This window comes from Anser brachyrhynchus (assembly GCF_964034855.1).
Source record: "Anser brachyrhynchus genome assembly, chromosome: 7".
In the NCBI taxonomy this organism is placed as follows: domain Eukaryota; kingdom Metazoa; phylum Chordata; class Aves; order Anseriformes; family Anatidae; genus Anser; species Anser brachyrhynchus.
Window position 1 is genome coordinate 24,769,549 of NC_137701.1, and position 20,822 is coordinate 24,790,370.

At 37.3% G+C, this 20,822-nt stretch overlaps 1 protein-coding gene across 1 annotated transcript in view; it reads left to right on the forward strand.

The window, feature by feature from the left end:
- The window catches only part of PLA2R1 (phospholipase A2 receptor 1), a 42,210-nt gene that overhangs the window by 5,836 nt on the left and 15,552 nt on the right, over positions 1-20,822 (forward strand). The window contains exons 3-17 of the mRNA XM_080601163.1: positions 427-594; positions 1,727-1,900; positions 3,219-3,332; positions 3,981-4,124; positions 5,102-5,290; positions 6,954-7,111; positions 8,524-8,631; positions 12,765-12,877; positions 14,968-15,137; positions 15,880-16,082; positions 16,365-16,510; positions 16,988-17,072; positions 18,033-18,165; positions 18,625-18,660; positions 19,180-19,337. Of these exons, the coding sequence (XP_080457289.1) occupies positions 427-594; positions 1,727-1,900; positions 3,219-3,332; positions 3,981-4,124; positions 5,102-5,290; positions 6,954-7,111; positions 8,524-8,631; positions 12,765-12,877; positions 14,968-15,137; positions 15,880-16,082; positions 16,365-16,510; positions 16,988-17,072; positions 18,033-18,165; positions 18,625-18,660; positions 19,180-19,337 (2,099 nt within the window). The remainder of the gene's footprint in view (positions 1-426; positions 595-1,726; positions 1,901-3,218; positions 3,333-3,980; positions 4,125-5,101; positions 5,291-6,953; positions 7,112-8,523; positions 8,632-12,764; positions 12,878-14,967; positions 15,138-15,879; positions 16,083-16,364; positions 16,511-16,987; positions 17,073-18,032; positions 18,166-18,624; positions 18,661-19,179; positions 19,338-20,822) is intronic.

Here is a 20,822-nt window from a genome sequence, read left to right on the forward strand (position 1 = left end):
AACAAGAGTGGGAGGAGCAGAGGAAATTATGCTAAATTGCTTGTCTATCACAGGCTAGGAAACAAGAAATACACAGAGCGTGCATTTGAGCATGTCCTGATTATGCTAACTATAGTTTTATGTAGTTGTTCTCAAATTTAAGTGCAGGATAATAGGATATAGGATAATTGATCATTTTTTTAGTTGCAGTAAGTTATGGGAATGTGCCTTGTTTCATGGTGATAAATTTCATAAACTAACATTTCCAAATTCTATTTACTGCAGTTATGCTTCTCATACTTGTCTCAATGTTGTGGTATTAATTATGAATTCAAATAACCATAGATATTTTTATTTTATTGTTGCTGTTAAAACCAAAAATGATGAAATATGGGGGGGAGTTTCAGTGAATATGTTCTTTTAGTCTCTACTTTTCTTTTATTACAGAAACATATACCTTATTGGGAAATTCTTTTGGTTTCCCATGCGTTTTTCCATTTAAATATAACAACAAGTGGTATTATGAGTGTACCAGAGATGGAAGGGAATTTGACTGGTGTGCCACAACAAGTTACTATGATCAAGATGAAAAATGGGGGTTTTGCCCAAATGCTGGTAAGATGTTGCTTCTCCCTCCCTACCTGCCTCCTACGGTATCCGTGATCCTTATGAATAATTCTAGGATGCACTCTGTTTTGGAATACAAGATTACTTCTGTTAGAGGGGAATGTCTCTTAAATAAGAGAAAACTTCAGGTTTTATTATAGTCTACCATGTATGGTCTTTGGAGACCCAAGTCCTCATCCCAAAAGCACAACTCCAGGAGGTGAGCTACAGGATGTGAAGCGCTCACTGCTCTGTGCCACCCACTGACCTTGTCCTGCAGCTAACCCACGGCTGTCTCTGCTCTCCCCAGCAATCCATAGGGGGTTTCTCTGAAGCGTGCAAAGGAAGGATTGCTCCTGCAAAGTTAGATTATGCTTTTGACTTCATTCCGTCTTTTATATTCCTTTTCTTCCAGGCAGTCCTTGGACACTTATGTTTTGGACCTAAAACACTTAGAAGCAATATTTTTGAAAATATTTTTTGAAAGATTTTGGACGTATGGTATTCATGAATATTAAAATTATAAATAGCAACTTGTAGCTTCTTCCATAAATATGTAAAAAATATCTTCTATCAGCAGAAGTGGTTTGGAAAAGCCGTCCCTGTTCAGGCTGTCTCTCAGATCTCTGGTCCAAAGCATGTTATAAACAGCTGGAAATGTGATTTCATAGTGGGAATTTCCAGGGAACCATTATAATGAGAAGTATTTTCAGCCCTGCTTCTATATTGTAATTAGAATAGCTTTAATCTCTTGAGTACTGGGTAGAAGGAGATCCAGGTGACTGCTCCTCCACAAGTTGGGTGAGGCACTTATAGCGTGACTGTTCCAACATCCAGCTTTAGGAACAAATGATCAGCTGGTGCGAATTAAAATGTAGCTCTCTTGGCTTCATGCAAGCTATGAAAATCACCACCAGCTGCAGATGAGCTCCCGAGAATTTATCAACCACCTGAAAAATGGAGCAGTGTTTTATTCAGTTAGTGTCCTATTTCCATACATACTTTAATAAAGGAACACTGGAGGAGTTCATCATCATGCTTCCATTGAGATGCTACTGTCGTTAATTAAATTTCTAAAGATGCTGTACTTCCGATTAGCTTGTAGCCTTGTGCTGTTGGTGACGAATCTGTTTCTGAGCAGAGAGCGGCTGCGATGCTTTTTGGAAGAAGAACCCCACCACGCACCTCTGCTACCAGTTCAACCTGGCGTCTGTACTGTCATGGCATGAGGCACGGGCTGCGTGCCAGATGCAAGGAGGAGATCTGCTCAGCATCACCAGCCTGGAAGAGCAGAGCTACGTCAGTGATTTAAGCCGTGAGTAGGCACAGCGCACTACTAACAGTGGGTGTAGGCACATGCTTAGTGTGTTCACATGGGAATCCTGACTTGGAAGGCTGTTGAATTTTGTTGTAGCCTTTGGAAAGGTGCAGAGTGCACTTTGTAGCAGGAGTCTTCTGTTCCCACTGTGAGGACATGTTGCGCTCCTCTGGGAAGTGGGTCAGCTTGACTTTCTCTGGGGACTGCGTAGGAAGCCTGTGGTTAGATTTCCATTTTACCAGTGAAAAGGTTGTATTCTTTCCTATGTATTGCATCTCTCCCATTGCTGCTGGCAAGGCTTTGTCACATAGCATGCCTAAGTACCTGACAAAGCAAGAATGAAGGTAAGTTACAGCCTTAATAAACCGAGTTCAAAAGCAGTGGTATGTGTTATGTGAGGCTGTAATTGTCTTAATTCCTGCTCGCACGGTGACTTCTATTCATATTTGCAGCTGTGGTTATGGACATGTGGGTCGTTAGGTGTTTGTTTTTGTTTTTTGGAAATTATACAGATGTTTACCTTCTCTGCAATGCACCATAGTGTCATTTTATTCCTGCAAGGTTTCCTTTGCAAACTGTACTTCACCAAATCTAAATGACTAGAATATTTCTGCAGGCTTGAAATAAATTACCTCTATAGGGAAAAGAAAAGACAACTTTGTTTTTATAAACAGACGGTATTCCTTCTTTGATAAGCTCGTTGGTGTCCCTCATGCAGAAAGTCTCAGACCAGTTCTGCATAGTCCTCTGATGGCATTGCTTGTGTGGCTATTTTGGTGTTGGTGAAGAGGACTGAGCGAAGGACCGGGCACTAAAAACCGCGTTGTGAAAGGCAGCTTCAGGTTTCTTTCCCATTGCTTCCCGTTATTGCTGGTTTTCAATTGCAGGATATAAGCTAACAGGAAGTTTTTAAAATAATTTCATTAGCTTTTTGATATGTATACAGGCTGTAGAGGGATTGGAAGTTGTTTGTTTTGTGTCTGACAGCAGGCTGAGACAGGCTGGCGTTTCTGTAGCTGGTGTTACAGATGTAATATCTAAGGCCACTAAGAGCTTATATGGGGAGGGTTTGCAGGATGGGCAGTTTTTGAAGGGATGCAGACCTCTTGAGTTTATTCCTCCTCAGCTGTGTTGATTAACAAACTAATAGACTTTCTAAGGACAGAAAAAAAATAAGTCTGAGCCTTCTGGAGACAGATCTGAAATATTGTTTTATTCTGATTGTAACAAGTCAGGACAGTATATCTATACCCGTAGATATTTTAAAACATGGGGAATGTGTGAAGTGTCATTTTGTTTATTTTTTCTGTTTCAGGGCAGTTAAACGCCACAGACATCATGCTTTGGACGGGCCTGAATAGGCTGGGGGAAGATACTGGCTGGCAGTGGTCAGATGGAGCGCCATTGATGTTTGTGAACTGGAGAGCAAGTACGTGATGTTCCTCTTGGATTTGTTATAGCAGTGTAATTACATGCTCTCTGTAATTGCAGCACAAGAGAGCTGTACAGCTTCGTTTGAAAAGTGAATAGAGTGGACCAGTGTACCTCTCTTTTTGTAGACATATCTATTCATGTTCATGAACTAAAGCCCCTTCTAGGGATGTGGGTGGCATCCATGGAGATGCATTTATTCAAAGCATTAATGATTTAGTCCTTCTGTCATTTGCTTTTAAGGGTATTTTTGAGATTCCAGCTGCATATTTAAAAACTATGTTCTACCTGGTTGCATGGAGGAAAGGAGTTTTAATTTGTTTACATTAACAGGCTGTAATTAACAGTAGCACATTAACATGAGCTTTGAGACTTGGTTTGCTACATTTTGAGGTTTGTCCTCCAGCACATGTAACATTGACACCAGAACTGGATTCAGTCTCTCATCTGATAGCAGCAGGCAAGGAAAGATTGCCATATATGTGTAAGTGGTGGTTAATGTTCAGCTGTCCATAGGGTCGGTGTAACACTGCTAGAAGTTTGGGTGTGCAGGGCTGATTATACATTTGTTCAATAAGAATACAGCGCCATTTTACAAGAACTGAATTTTTGTAATTGCATGCTTCTCAAAAAAATGCATTTGCAGATGTCTCTGATGACCGTTTTAGCGAAAATCATTGTGCGGTGATTAATTCAAAATTGAAGTACGGCTGGCAAAGTTACTTATGTGAATCTGGATTGCCTTTTGTATGCAAGAAATATTTAACTAAGACAGAGCATGAAACGTTTGGTAAGTCTCTCAGTGTTAATGTGTCCTTTTTGTCAGTATGGAAGGAGAACAAGAGGAAGCTACCTGAATATAAATTTATGAGAACAGTCTTAGCTGCAGTATAGGTTTGCTAGTTTAAGTTGAATGCCATTTACATTAACTGAAGTGGTAACATGTTCTTCTGTTCAAATGCAGTTCTGGATAACACGTTGAGAGTCTTAAAACCGACAAATTATTTTAATATGCATAGCATTTAATTGGTTCCTTACATCATCAGAGGCTTACAGAATGCTCATTCTCTTTGTATTACAACAGAGCAACACTGCTGAGTTTAAAAATAGGCTTTCAGCTTAGAATGGAATTAGCCAGTTGCCCACAGAAGATAAAGTTGCATAAATGCAGCTCTAAATTTGCAGTTATTTTTATGACGTGCTGTGCTTTTCATATACCAAAAAAGCATTGTACATATGTTTTTAAAGGTGTTTATATAATGACAGTAAGTTATATAGTATGTAGAATGTCTCAGATGCCCATTCTGTGGGAAACAAACACAATTTTGTGTTTATTAGGACATTAATTTCTGTTTTGATAAGAAAAGTTAGATAGGTTCAACTTTTTCCTGATAAATTAAAAGAAAGTTTCCCTACTTGTTTCAGATACTGAAAAGGGATTTACCAAACTCTTTGTAGGTAATACATGTGAAAAAGCTTCAGCTGGTTTTGGATCAGGCCCAAAGGTAATAAGGCAGATAAAGGAAGTTCTAAATTGAATAACAGTTCTGTAAGTGTGTTTGTACTAGTCCAGTGGCCTGCATGGTTGAGTCATAAAATAAGGTGGGAAAAAAATCAGTTTGCTCTGTGGGTAGTGATCCGTAGAGCATGTGTTTTGTCCTCGAGATGACCCTGTTTTCAGCATTTGAAGATAGGAAAATAGTCTAATGCAGCACAACCTTTGTATTTCTGTCTAATATACTTTAACCTTGCATGGTTAATTAAAAGATACATGGAAGTATTATGCCACTCGTTGTGATGCTGGCTGGTACCCCCACAATCGCAACTGCTATAGACTTCATAAAGAGGAGAAGAGCTGGAACGATGCTTTGATCTCGTGCCAAAGTGACAACAGCAGACTCATTAGTATATCCTCCATGGCAGATGCGGAGCTGCTCCGTAACTTGCTTGAACGTGGTGAGTTTTGAGAGTTAGTTTAAGCTGTGCTATGTTTCTTGAAGTGTTTCTTCTGTGAAGCCATTTAATGTTGTTAGCCTTGTAAGCCCAATATTACGTGGCACATCCAGATGATATTTCTAAAAAAAAAAGTGTGATGCACGTGCCTTCTAGGAGTCTTTAAAATGTAAGACATCACCTTCAATAAACATAATAAAGAAACGAATCAACATGTTGGAACACAATGAGAAACTCTATGCTTCCCTTGGTGTTTCAGGATTACCTCACACCCGGGCTTTTCTAAGACTGCAGCTTGTGCTTTATGGGAGTGCAGCACTTGCCCTGGAGCATGCTGGGCAAATGGCAGTCAGTGGTCATACCAAAAGTCAGAGATCCCCGTAAAACGGCGTCAGTTTTCTTGGGCATTACCGTACTTCTCATGAACCCTCAACAGTCTGGCTTTTGTCCTTTCCTGTTCTTGACTGGTTCCATGCAAACTGTTGCAAAATACTCAATTATTGTCCTCATGCAAGAATTGTGCTTAGAAGCAACAACAGTTCAGAGTGTCTTTTGCTTTGCAAGTTGGCCGTGTTCATGCTGCAGAGTTTCTGCTGCTGCAAGTGTGTTGGTGGAGTCCCCTTTGATGGGCACCATCAAAGCAGCTCTATTTGTCCATGTTGCCTTAAAAGGTAGCATAATTATAGAAGGAACTTAATGAACAAAAGCTCTTAGGCACAACCGTGTGAAGAATTTTATTGTCATAACTGTAGCAAATAAGTGTAAATATTTTGTGCCTCCAGCTGGCATCCCTATCCTGGCAGAACTGCGTAGTTTTGCCATGAATTGTAGCTTCCTTGAGCTGGGGGCATAGTGACATGTTTTATCAGCTCTGTCCCATCAGCTGTGGTTGCGGAGTGGTCCCTTATACTGGAATTACTGGACATGATCACCCATTCTCCTCCCTCACACCACCCATCCTCTCTGCTGTCCTGTTTATCTTTTTTGGGAGATTAACCACGGGTCATCTTTCTCACCTCTGTTAGCACCCTCCATAGATACCAAACACCATTTTTTCCAGAGATGCTGTAGTAGATAAAATTAATTATTGCAGTCAGCCTCAAAATCTGCTGCTGGTGTTTCAGCCCTCCTTTATCCTTCTTTTCAGGAGAAGGGCTTATGCGCCTGAAAGCTCGTCTGCTTTCACTGACTATAGTAGCTAGTCAAGTAAGGCATTACGTCAAACCTCAAGACTCATCTTTCATGGATTTATTAACCACTGTGGCTACAACTGTGCTCTCACTGGGACATAAAGCCATTGCTCAGAGAAAACCTAAAGCTGAATGAGCCATGAAAGATTATAAAAATAAATCTTTCCCTTCCGTGTCAGGCTTTCTGCCCCATGCAAGCTTCAAGAGCGTATGCTCTTGATTTGTATTTTTCTGGGTTTCAAGGCATATTATTGCATATGTTGATCTACTTTTGAAACTATTTAGTCTTCAAGGGAAGTAGGATATTATCTCATCAGTAAGGTTTCCTAAAGTTCATACAACTATTTCTTTTTTCATGCAATAAGATAATTCTTACTGAAATCCCATGAATAATTTTAATAGTGGTGTTGATATTACAGGAACAATAGGCATCATTTCTTCATCATTAAAATATGAAATCTTTTATTCTTTTACAGAAAACGTAACTGAAACATGGATTGGGTTATACAGTAATAATACCCCAGTTGTTTTCAAGTGGTCAGATAGCACCCCAGTGAAGCTGTCCAACTGGCACAGCCTAGAACCTAATACCTTTCAAAGAACAGGACAACTCTGTGTTTCAGCACAAGGACCTGTAAGTGTTCTTTTCCTTTTGAAAGAACAAGACAGACACTCTTATTTCACCTCACAATAATTTATTTTCTCACTATGTATACTCTTGTAAACCCTGACCTGCAGTATGACGTTGTCTTTTTATTCCTAATATATTCAAGCTGAAATAAAAATAATGTAGCCTTTAGAAACCAATACATTTTGTTGTGCTGCTACACAGAAAAGTTAATCATTGTTTTTGAGGTTATGTTCAATTTTAAAAAAAAAGTTACATATGTAAAGCTTGCCAAATGGAAGCAAGCAAATATTCATAGGTATTTTGATAAAGACAAAGTAATTTAAAATCCAGGTGGTGTATATTATAAGTCATGACTCATTAGTTCCAGTCTTTAAAGCTTCAAGTTGATATTTTGAAAAATGTTCAACTGTGCTAATTCTATGTTGCTGTCAGCATTTATAACTTTCATGAAGCATCTTTCAAAAAAAGGGAGTATCATAGATCTACATAAAACTATTGATGTTGAGAGTGGTAAGATCGATCCCAAATCAGTCAGGTCTTGTAAGATCAGGAGTAACGTTCAAATAAGCTTAGACTAGGCCCTGTCAAACCATGGCTTATGACAGACAGCTTTTTTCTTAATTTGATCATAAATGTGCTTTACTTTTACAATTTACAATACTTAAATATGCTCAGACCTGATTTAAGTGGCACTATAGTTCAGTTTTTCGGTAAAGTAAATTTTGGGAAAGCATGAAAGCTGTATCAAAAAGTGTTTTCTGTTGTTTCTCCAGTAGTAGGTCCAAGTTGCAATCTTTAATTCATAGATAAGAAAGCCAAAACAATTACAACGACCTGGTGAAGTCAGCTCTCATTTGAAGCAGAAAATGGTAAAAGCCTGGTTTTAGATGCACAAAACTATATTCTACTAATTTTGCAAGTGTAAGCAAACAAAGCATAAAACACAGTAGTGGAAAAGGAGGAATCAGTATTGGTACATGTCCAGTATTCATAGATGTCTAAAAGTTGTATTATACAAATGCTGTAGTATTTTGAGTAAGGGCTGTTCAAATATAAATGTTAATCTTACAAAGAACTACAGTAGATTGGAAGAAGGATCAGTATATGATTCTGAAAAGCGTTCTGGCATGCCCATAGTTTTAGTTAATTAAAATGCATTACATCCCAAGGAGTGATTCAAAGAGACAATCTCCTTTGTGTGATTGTCAACAGGACTTTTCAGATCAGTGTTGGTAGAAGTAAGTGATCCATCTAAAGGTAAATAAAGGAATAGAGTGAGAAAAAATTATCTGTTGCTTGTTTTTATTAAAAAGTTAAAATAGGAAGAGAACTTGTATAATCTAACGTCATCTGTGTATTACATACGTATGAGAATGAGTATGTAGAGAACATACTTTTTTTTTCCTCCCCCTCAGGAGGGACATTGGAAAGTTAAAAAATGTGAAGACAGATCTTTCTATGTTTGCAAAAAAGCAGGGGAATTTAATAATGTTTCTTCTGAGATGGAATCAAGTTGTCCAGAGGTAAGGGAATTCGTGTTTTTTTGTTTGTTTCAGAACCTTACTGATAAAACAGAATTATAAATAGAGGTGTAGAGTATATGGATATAAGTAAGTAGATAGATAATTTTAGTTTTTCATACTGAAGACATGCATGTTTTGCTAGGAAAAATCTCATTGTTTGCCTTAAAAATATGTAAACTAAAATGTAAGGTAAGATTAAAAGCTTTCCCCAAATGCCTCTCATGGTTCGTTGCATTGTCAGCAGTTGTGACCCAAGTTCCTATTTCTTTCTAGATCAAAAGTGAAAACCCTTTTGTACGCCATCTGTGCAAATAATGGCTGTTATATGATGCTTCATCCCACACATGGTTTTCATACATTTAAAAGGAATGTCAGGGTGAAAAACAATCGGTTTCATTGACATGGAGAATGAACTCTTCCACTCATACATTAGCATTCCTTTCACTTTCAAGCAAAAATGGGAAGGAGCACAACTAGCTACCTAATAGGACATTACAATAGGTTTTCAGGCTTTTAGGCTTGACATTTTGCTAGTAATATGTAACTCGTTAAAGTATGATTTTATTTGCCATTGGTTCCTTTCCCTATGTATACAACAGTGTAAACAACAAACTTGTGGAATTTATGTTCTTAAAATGTTGTTATTCAAAACTCTGGAGAAGTTCTGTGAACCTCTTCTTCTTTTTCTATCAATAAAAATATATCCCCTCTGACTTCTTTACCCTTTAGGTCATTATCTTCCTTTTTTTCATTTTTGGCCTCTTTTCTCAGTTCAGTTAAATTGTAAGAAGGTGGAAGCTAAACTGTTCAGAGCCGGATGCTGCTTTTCCCCAAATGTACAGTGGTCAGGTCCAGCGTTCTGGTCATATTATTACTGCTTTGTTCCAGGTTAAAATTTCCAAAAGTTTAGGATGATTGATTCATTTGGACCAATGTATTTTATCACTCAAGAATGCCGTGTGTTAAAAGTGTTAAGTTTGTTAAAGTCCTGACCATGTGAAAAAATGTGCTGAGCATCAGGACTTCCAGTTGTAGTTAGGAGCTGACAGCACTTGAACTTTGGGTACCTTGCAGGAGTGAGATTTAAGTCATTGATCTTAAGTAGTATGGTATGCTCTGGCAAGCTTCCTGTTCAGGATAAATTTCTGCTTGTTAATGTTTCGTACCCTCTAGAAATATATAGTGAACGCTCTTATAGTCTCTTGATTTCTATAGATTCTTTTCTTTCTGATGCAAAAGAGTCATATTCATTTAATCAAGTGAAGTCAGTTCTAAGCTTATTGAAAGTTGAATTTTATTTCAGACATTTTGTCTTAACAATACTCTTTTAATATTCAATATATATATTTTTGTTACTTGTTGGCCTAGTTTTCTAGGGCTAGCTCTTTATTTCATACAATTACACTTTTTTTTCTTTTTTCTGTTGCTAATCTACCCTAAATGTATAGAGTATCTGTTGGTGTTTCTCACATTTGATCTTTTGCGTTGTTAACCTGTTACTGTCATCCATGTTTGATGGTTGATAGACTCAGGGAGCTTTGGCCTTGGTCATAATTATTTATTTTGCAAAGCTTTATAGTCTTATCTGTTATTACTGAGCTTTTATCTCATGTTGATGTTATGACTTGTGAATTGGATGAACTAGTCCTTAAAATTTTCTGTGGTTCTGCTGAGTGAAGTTTTTGCAATATCAAGTTACAGCAGAAACCTACACTTCTGTCTTTTGAAGACACAAAAAGTGTTAAGCACTTTTTTCCCTTAGCAGGTCAACTATTCTTTTTCCTAGTTGGCAGGCTATTAGTGACACTAAATGTTGTATTGCAAAGGTCACATTCTCTAGGCAGTTTTTCCCAAAACTGAAATAACAGCGTTAGACATTTTCTTTAAATCAGCTTTTGAAACAGGCGGTGGAGTTGTCAGCTGTTTGATAATTGAGTTGGGAGTTTCTGTGTACAGAACTGACAGTATTGGTACTAGTAACTTTCTTCAGTCTTCTACGCTTTAATTAGTGCATTAAAAGATAACAGTATAGTACTAAATCAAGCATTTGTCTTTATGGATGTTGTAGCAGGAGAGAACTGCACTTTTGAGAAGAGAATAGCTATTAAAGCTATAAAACCTCATAAGGAGAAGGACAGCTGCTCAGAATAAGGGTCCATTCAGGTCGTGTTCTGCTTCCCATCAGTGGCCACAAGCAATGTCTGGGGAAGAGCAGAAAAGGGCAAATGTGGGTAACACATCCCCCAATTTCCCTTGACTTCCAGCCATTCAGGGGATTTCCAGAGCCTTTTATGATTTGTGTATCTAACAGCCCACACTGGATTTCCCCTCCAAGTGCTTGTCCAATTTTCCCTTGAACTCATGCTAATTCTTTGAGTTCAAAACATTACTTACTGATATCTATAAATCTGCTGCCCTTTGTGTGGAAAAACGCTATCTTCCATGTTGAACCCACCTCCTGCTTGCTCAGCTTCATTTGTTGTCCCCAGAGTCTCCTGTTGGAGTAGTCACACGTGCCTCCATGGCACTACTGATTTTGTAGATGTGTATTGTACCTTCCTTAAGGCATCACTTCTCCAGACTGAAGAGACCCAGCCTGCTCGGTTATTATTTATGTGGAAGCAATTACGTATGTTTGGTCATCCTTGTTGCACTTTTTTTCTAACATCCTTTTTTTGAGATTGGGGGCTGCAACTCCAAAAAATGAGAAAAACTGAATTTTAAAGGACATAATTACTTTCTCTGTTCTCTCTCTCCTTCTAATTCTTAATGTTTGATTTGACTTTCTGACTAAGCTGGTGTTTCCATGGAAGGTAACCCCCAAATCTCATTCCTGTCTGGTAGGAGCAAGGCAGCTGTCTCTTACGCCACACGTGAAATGATTTGGTGGGGACAGGAGAGGTCCCCATAATACATCACATCATATTTATCTGCACTGAATGCCATTTTGTTGACTGATTACTCAGCCTTTAAAGTTTGGAATTTCTCAACCTGTGCTTGCCCTCAATGCAAACTTATCATCATCTAGTTACTCCACAGTTGTTATTATTTTTAATAAAGATTAGTGTCAAATTTCCTTCCTCCAGACTTAAGGCACCAAGAAAGCTTTCAGAGGAAGGTTATGAGGTGCCATTTGTTCCCAATTAAAATTTCCAAGAGGTTAGGATGATTGTGTTTACTTAATTTCATGCAATTCACTTGATCACTGGAGGACTCCAGCCAAAGGGAACCAGAGCTTTGCTGTTTCTCACCTGCCCTCCCACAGAGCGCTTGGGTGGCTGAGGGCCAGGCCGGGTGATTTGTTGCTCTGACTGTTTGGATGACAGCCTCTCCCACAGTTAATTCGATTTCTGACCTCTCTACCCTGCCAAAAAGGACAGAGAAGTGGTAATGAGAAGGGGAAATTTGTTGAGTAGCTAAACATGCCAAGAGTTGAACAAGGAAGAAATGCACATGAGCATGCTGTGTGAAGGAGGAGGCCTTGTGTCGCTATAGCTTTTTTTTTTATAAAGTTTTTTTCTGTAGTTGCCAGGAATGGTGTAGAGGGGCTTTTTAGTCAATACTTTAAACCTCTTCCACCCCCCAAATCCCAGAGTTTACATACATATTTCAATTTACACTTGAAAACAAAGGGCATATGTAATGCTTTTTTGGTTTTTTTTTAAGCAACTTAACTGAATCTAACAGGGCAATGTTTACCTTGCACTTCAGATATTCAATATCAGGAATGAGCTACCACAGCTATAAACCAGAGTGCTACTACATGCTTTGTGCCAAAAAGCTTGGCGTACGTCCCCAGACTAAGTCAGTAAATCAATGTTCAAAGTATAAAATGCAAACAGAAGTAGTGTGTGTAGGGAGTGCCTTTAAGTTGCCCATATCTGTGTCCTACCCATGAAAGATGTTACCGCCTGTGTGTATTTAGCCAGTTTTTGCACAGTTTAAGGATTTCAACTTTCTTTTGTTAAATTCACCCACCTTTTCAGTGACCTTGAGGGTAACTTCTCTGGAGCCACAGTGGAATGGAAGAGGGCTGTAGGGTCATGAGTGATGAACAGAGATAAACAACAAAAGGGGATCAAGTTTTTAACAGCTATATAATAATCTATAAAACAATGTTCATTTCTTTAAAGGGATGGGAAAGACATGGTGGATATTGTTACAAAATCGACAGTACCCCTCGAAGTTTTGAACATGCTTCCAGTGGTTATTTCTGCCCATCTGCACTTGTATCAGTAACAAACAGGTAGTTAATCCTATCAGACAGTGTAAAGATGCTTTTAATAAAAGCTATTCTAACTTCAGAAAGCGTTGCATGGCAAAAGATATTACTATTATGAAATAATGTTTGTGTGAGAGTTGAGCATAATTACTAACATCGGCTAGAATAAAAAGTTTGTTCTGCTTTATTTTTTAATTGAAAATAATTTTAATAAAAAGCAGTTGTTAGTGTACTTTAGATTTGTAGCAATGTGCACACATGAGCATGCAGGAATCTAAACAAAGCACTTTATACAGAGGTATGTAACATCTTTAAGAAATTTTATCAGTGTACTTGGAAGCTATACTGAAAAATGTCAGTGTATTTAACTTTTATATTCAAAATCCTTAAAATTTTAATCCAAATCAATTACTGTTTTATAGATGTTTCTATTTAGTTTTGCATTTTATGTGAATCCTCAGCAAACCCAGGGGAGAGCGTAAATGTTTGAAGAGCATCTGACCTCTGTCTTCCCTTTTTTTCTATCTACCTATATTCCAGCCTCAGCAAAGCTTCCTTCTTTTCAGATGTCCGGATGCTTGGGTTTTCTCTGATCTGCTTATGACTTACCCCATATGTTGGATTCCAATTAGTTTATAACATACTGATATATCAAATAGATATATTTTATGCGTACTTTAATCTACACGTTTTTTTAAACCACAACAATAACAACAAAAACAAACAAACAAAAAAACTTAAAGAGGAAATCTTCCATCCCTTTAGGACAGGGAAAGCACTGTAACCACTCATAATCATATGTGTGATAGCTAGAAACTTCAGGAAAACATGGGCTACCCATCGTCAGATTTTAAATTAATGGAAATTTGGCCTGCTAGGTGATTTCAGTATTGTGCATAGTGAATACAATGGTATACTGCAATGCAGCAATAATCCTTACTAAGAGAATAAAGGCCAAATTCTGGGCAGCTGAGTGTTTGCAACTCAAATTTCAAAGGGAGCTAAGGGCATGCTGCACATCACTGGAAGCATGTGTTCTGTGTTTTTCTGTTTACTTGTTTTTATTTTATTTCTGCTGGGTGTAGCCATCACTGTTTATTACGGTAGTTTCCAGTTCCAGTGTTGGAGCAACAAGGGAAGCTAGGTGTTAGTTTAGCTTAAGTTTTAATTACTGCTTAGCTTTGTTGCTCTGATGTGACAAATACAAAAACTTCTCAGTGGGTTGATCCTAAAATATTCATTAAAATTATATTGGATACAAAGAGTTGATATAAAAAGAGAACATGCAAAGGAAATGAAAAATAAATGAAGAAGTTCTCAGTCACTCAGTGTTATAGATACATTCAGTTTTTTACATTAACATCATTCTTACGGTATTTAGCAGTTCTTTTCACAATCTGGAGGAAAAAAATAGAGAAGTTTTATAAGTCTTTATCAAGCTGAGAACTTTGACGTATATTTTCATAAGCTGATTAAATGTGCTTATAAACTAAAACATTTTTGTATAATGCTATACCAATTATATCTGAATAAATTACATTGAAGTGTCAAGGGGCTGCTGTATGCAACCATTATTACTTGAAAAAGATCTAAATGTCTCATCTAAGTTTCTAAATGAATAAATTTCAGAAGGAAAAACTAATTGCTGCTGCAGTCAAAACAGCTCAGCTCTGATTTTTAGTGCCATTTTGTGTGTCCAGTTCTAATAAGATACTTCTGTGCAAAGCTTTTGCTTTTCTTTATTCTGTATCTTTTTGTGACCCTACTATCTTTTCTACTTTAAAGACTTCCTTACTTTTATCTGTTCATCATGAATATATTTTGTTTTAACATTTTGTACCAGAAGCATTGAGAGATTTCAATCTATGGTTCCTTGAATGTGCACAAATGCTGGAGAGGAAAAAATAAAAAGGAAGAAGAAGGAGGAAAAATTATGCTTGCTTTATACTACACAGTTTTGTGTGAAATTTACCACAGAATTCTATAAAGAAAATTAAATACCTTTTAGATATTTTTCTATTATTGGGTGATTAAATTGTTTCATGATGCCTACTTACCACAACACCAATTGACCTATATTCTAACAAGCTTTTTGTCCTGATCATTTTATTAAGGTTTGAACAAGCTTTTATCACCAGCATGATTCATAGCATGGTAAAATCTGAGAGAACTTATTTTTGGATAGGCCTGCAAGACCTTAACAACACAGGAGAATACTTTTGGCTAACAACAGATGGGAAGAATCACTCTGTGAGCTACACAAACTGGAACAAGCATCAGCCACGTGAGTAACGCACTGATTTAAAAACAAAAAAACACAACAAAACAAATGACTTGTGGGGAGCAAAATACTCTCACTACACATGGTTTGCCATGTTGCATTTTATATGAAGAAGAGGGTATTGTCTTCCATACACTTCTGACAATAAGGACACTGTGTGGAGGTTTTTTTTCTTCTTCTTCAGTTTGCTGATACTTAGTTTGCTTGTTTGATTTTTGTTTGCTTTATAGTAATACAAAGGAAAACTTTACAAGAAAATAGAAATGAGAAAATTAAACAGCAGGTTAATGTACAGAACATTTGAACATTCAAATATGACCACTGATGTTGTTGCCAGGCTTTTGACTCTTTAGATGACTAGAATTTAAGTTCTTTATCTTTTGAAGCATAAACCTCTTAAAGATACCTGAGAAGAGAGACATGAAAATAAGTACATGCCATTTCACTAGTTTCTTCCAAGTTTTTGACTCTACATTTATTGCTTTGCTACTGCAGTTTGTTAAAGTACTATTTTAAGTCACATTTTATCTCCTGCATTTTGTGAAAGGAATCCTTTGTTCATTTTACAAGCTCAAGTCAGCCAAGACAGGCTTACAACCTGGTCACTGACCAGAGAACTTGCTAGCTTTGTAATCCCATCAAGGTTTTATATAGAACCGGATGCCAATAAAACAGACGTTTCACCAAAAATTCACAAAATTCCAGTGCTTTATTCCAACACTTGATGCTTACTTCTGTGCGTTAGGTCATTCTGGAGGATGTGTGGCAATGCGCGGAGAGAACCCTGTTGGTTATTGGGAGGTAAAAAGCTGTAGGAACTTCAAAGCAATGTCACTGTGCAAGCAAAAAATCAATTCTTATGAAGAACCTGAACTTACTTTTCAAAGACATTTGAGTTCCTGCTACTTTGGATGGGAGTCAGAAGCCAACCTATTCAACTGCTACAAGGTAAGTGGCAAACTTGAATTCAGTTTCTCAGATTCTGCGTCAGTTTAGGAATAAACTGTTCCAAAAATATTTTGATAAAACATTTCTTCTACTTAACTGTTACCTTCCTTCACTGCATTTTAAAATGAATAAAAGTCTGAAGACTTCAATTGGAACTACGCTAGAAATGTATAAGACTTTATTGTAGGAAAAACTGCAAATAATATTTGATTTTTATGGGCTTCTGAAACAACTTGCTCTCCAAAATCAACTACATTTATGACAGTGTTTATTTTACTGCAGGTATTTCACAGTGAAAAAGTTCTGATGAAAAGAACATGGGATGAAGCAGAAACATTATGCCAAGATTTTGGAGCACATCTTGCTAGTTTTTCCCATATCTATGAAGAGACGTTTCTAAACAATTTGTTATATACAATTTTTGATAGGTAAGTACACTTTATTAACATCAACAAGGTTTATCTTAAATGTACTAATCTGTAAAAACAATGTATGATTTAAGGCCTTCCATGCTCTTTAATAGTATCTAAGGAAGTCTCTGCTCTTGACTCATGAATTTAGAAATGGGTGAAAAGAAGTGTAATACCAACACTGTAATGTGATTGTTTTTGGAGATGATCTTCATAGTAGGTGTCAAATGACTATTAATGTCAAAGTGTCGTGTGAGTTAACGTTCCCTGTAGAACTGAAGGTTCTGCAATTTGATCCTACTTTAAACATTTTCTTCTTTAAAATACAATCTGACATTTTAGAAACAAAACCAGATACTAAAATATTAATACATGTATTACAGTATGATACATGAGTTAAAGAAATGAATAGGAGTATTTGCACTAATTAAAAAGTAATCTATGAAATAGCTAAGGAACAAGTGTGTGAGAAGTACGTTTCTGTTCCCATCACAGGACAGAAGAAAGACAATTCTGGATTGGATTTAATAAAAGAAACCCACTTTCTGGAGGGACGTGGCAGTGGTCTGACAGAACACCTGTAAATACATGTATACTATATATTTCAGAAACCTCTCGAGTAATATCTGTGCATCAGTTCCCCAAAATAAGCTGTGTGAACTGACAAATGTTGGCCAGGAACGTTCTGTTTTTTTCACAACCACATACTACATTTAAAATAATTGTTACAGTAGGGTTAACATTATACTACTGTTAAAACAGCCTGTGCAAAAGGGTTGTACAACTGCAAAAGGAATTTAGTAGAATTATAAAGTTTTGTGAATGTGTGCTTTTCTGCAAAGCATGTTGTGGTTAGCCCAGGATATGTCACACTGCATTGTAAAAGATTTCTGAACAAGCATGTGGATTTTGGAGTACACAGAAGGGTCAGTTTTTAAACTGTAATTAATTTTCAGCCTTAAGGAAAAGTGCCAGCTCTGCCGTCACTACTTAAGTAATTGCAGAATATGAGTGCAAAGTTCAGTCATGTAAGGTGCTGAACAGCAAAGGCTGTTAGGCTTGGACAACCACTGCTAATCATAGAATCCTAGAATGTCCCGAGTTGTAAGGGACCCACAAGGATCATTGAGTCCAACTCCTGGTTCCACACAGCACCACCCAAAATCAAACCATATGTCTGAGAACGTTGTCCAAATGCTTCTTGGCAAGCTTGGGGCCATGACCACTTCCCTGGGGATCCTGTTCCAGTGCCATGTCAAAAAACTGTTACGTTTTATAGCTATTCAATTTCTTTTACAAAGGTGGAGTCTGATTTAAGATGGGAAATTGAACAGGACGTTGCAAGAAAATGAGTATGGATCCCATTTTTAATATTTTACCACCGTAATTTAGGTAATCCCCTAGTTCCTTAGTCTGGAAGTTACTTCTCATGTTCTTACAACACGCACATCTCCATATCCTTCCTTTTTTTCCACTATAATAATTTTGAAATGCTTTATCTTGAATTTTCCCTGAAAAATAATGGCTGTGCTGTTTACAGGTTGTATCTTCATTTTTGGAGAGCAAATATGTTGAAGACGATTCAAGAAACTGTGGTGTGTTCAGAGTAAATAAAACAGTCTTTCCTGCCCACTGCAATGAAAAACGTGAATGGATATGCAAAATACCAAAAGGTGAAATTTTAATGAGCACACATTGCCTATTACACCCTTGACTTGTAATTCAGAAGAGACAAGAAAAAATATCTAAAAGACTGCTTTTTGTCCAAGTCTGGAGTTCTCTTCATTGGTCTTCTGCATGAAATCGTGGCAAAGCTACATGCAGCCATTAGGGTTTGTTGGCCAGTTACAAGGACTTATCTGTGCAGGCAGGTTAAAAATGGGTAGCAATGATTAGCAGTTAGTTAGCAGGAGTTAACCAAAGTCGTGATGTATAAAAGTTGTTAAAAATGTTAAGGTTGCTAGGTGTGGCAATTATTTTATTTCTTTATTTTTTTTTTGTCCCTGGACGCGAATAGCAACATTCTTCATCATTTTGATTAAATTCTCACCATGTGGGGAAAGTAATTTCAGTGCAGTATCTCTTCTCATTATTAATCTGATATGTTTTAATTTATTTATGTGTTTTTGCAGGTGTTAAACCAAAGAATCCAGATTGGTACATAGCTGGTATGAAAACCTTTTTTAATTTTTTTGTCACATCTTGAAATATTATCATTTAAAAATGTAATTTAAGCTGTTGGTAAAAATAAATAACTAAACTGTTTTAAGTTAAAAATTTACATTGTGTAACCTTGTAGGAACTTCTTGTTGCTACAGAAGAAAACGTGCTGCTCTTTTGGTTAAGAATGCTGAAACATAAGATACTGCTTAGGTTAGATAAAGGAATGTTGCCAGTATTAAACACATGAATTTGATATCCTCTCAATAATATTGAAATTGCCTTTTTGCAAAGTCCAGGTAACCCTGTTAATATTGCTACATTAACACAGGATATAATATAAAGCCAAAAGTTGCTAATTATCCATTTGTTGTCATAATTCGATCTGTCAAATATGGTTCTACTCCTAGTTGTGGAATATTGTCCTGTGACAGGTGGCTGGAAGCAGGCCACGTGAGTCGCAAAGAACGTGAATTATAGTGAGGTTTTACGCCTGCACAGCTCTCGCTCTTCTGCTCATTTTCTAGAACTGCCATGGTCATATTACCAAGGAGCAGAGTATCTTTTCCACGTAAATCCTACGGACTGGGACACCTATGAGTTTATCTGTGGCTGGCTTCGTAGTGGAATGGCAACAATAAATTCTTCTGGTGAACAAGCATTTATTGAAAATAAAATTAAGAAGGTAACAAGACTGTAATTTTAAAAAATAAACCCTCTCACTTTTTTTTTACTGGTTATTTTCTATTGCATATTTTGGAAAGTCTGATTGCCTATTACTCCACGTAGAATCCAAAAGACATTTTACTTTAGAAATAATTCTCTGGCTGTCTTTATTTTCCATATCCCTCCTTGGGGCCCTGCTTAGCTAAAGAAGTCAGTGACATTTCAGAATCTGCAGAATCATTGTGCTAATGAGCAGGTCTCCCTCAAGAGTTGTAAAAGGAGCAAAAAACAGTTGTCTGTCCCAAAGTTATGAAACTAATTAGGTAGACATGAATTCGTATAAGCGAAAGACATGTCTCACATGTGTGTCCCACTTATCTTTTTCTGCTTCTACCCCTCCGTGACCAAGGGGATGCAGATACTAGCACAGCTGAGCTGAGTTCAAGTTTGCCCCTCATGGCTCCTCAGTTTTTCTTGTGGCAGTTCTGCACCCAGCAGGATTGCTCCTGATCCCACACTGCTTCATAATTGCAATTGGTTCCCATTCAGTGAGTGGCAGCTGGTCTGGGAGCAGCAATGGTGTGGGACACCTCAGTGGGTATATTAGCATGAGGTGGGCAGTGCATCCAGATGTTTGAAACTGTCTTCATAGTTTGAATCTTCAACACCATGATTGGAAAGATTACTCCTGGGCAGTGCTGGCCAAAATGATTCCTGAATACAGATTTCCCTGCACCTTAATTTAATCTAGAGTTCCAAACCCTAGCAATGGGTCCTTATGACCATGCAAAATACGTCAGTTTTTCTTCTGTGTATGTCATCTTGGGCAACATTCCCCTAGTTCTGCAGATTTATATGGTCTCTCCTGAATAAGTCCCCTTTAATACTGGACATATTTATATGGAAAAAGACACCTGCCTCTAAATTCCTCTCTGTAGGAAAGCAGAGTTTCTGTAGAGCTACAGTGAGGTAACACAAGTTGAGAAATAACTGCGGAAGCAGATGAATTTCCAAGAAACAGTGTGTTTTCTTTCAAGTGTTCTCAGTAAAATGAAAGAAGGAAAATACAAAAAAACCCTCATATAATAATTGAAAAACTCTGCCTTACTGAAGACAAAATCCTACAGTTGTAATGTAAAGGGATAACAAAGTGTAATCATTAGAACAACAACCAGTGCTGAGCCAGAAAAGCTCTCGACTTATGCTTATGTAGTTTTGCTTGCGTTACGTACAGCCTTCTCTGCTTTTAACATAAAATAAAAACACAAGGACAGTTGTTCTCTAGTAAGATGGTGTTTTTAAGTTTCTAGTGAGTTATGTGTCATTTTTGTCTTTTGCTAAAGTAATTTTGTATCAAGACATGATGAACTGGATTTAAACCAGCAGTTCATGGCAGAAATAGCTTACAGTGGAAGAGCAGCATAACTGGATATAGCTGTCTTCATCCACGTCTACTAGAGACTACTGTGCTGTCATGAAATTACTGTCCTATCTAAAACTGTAT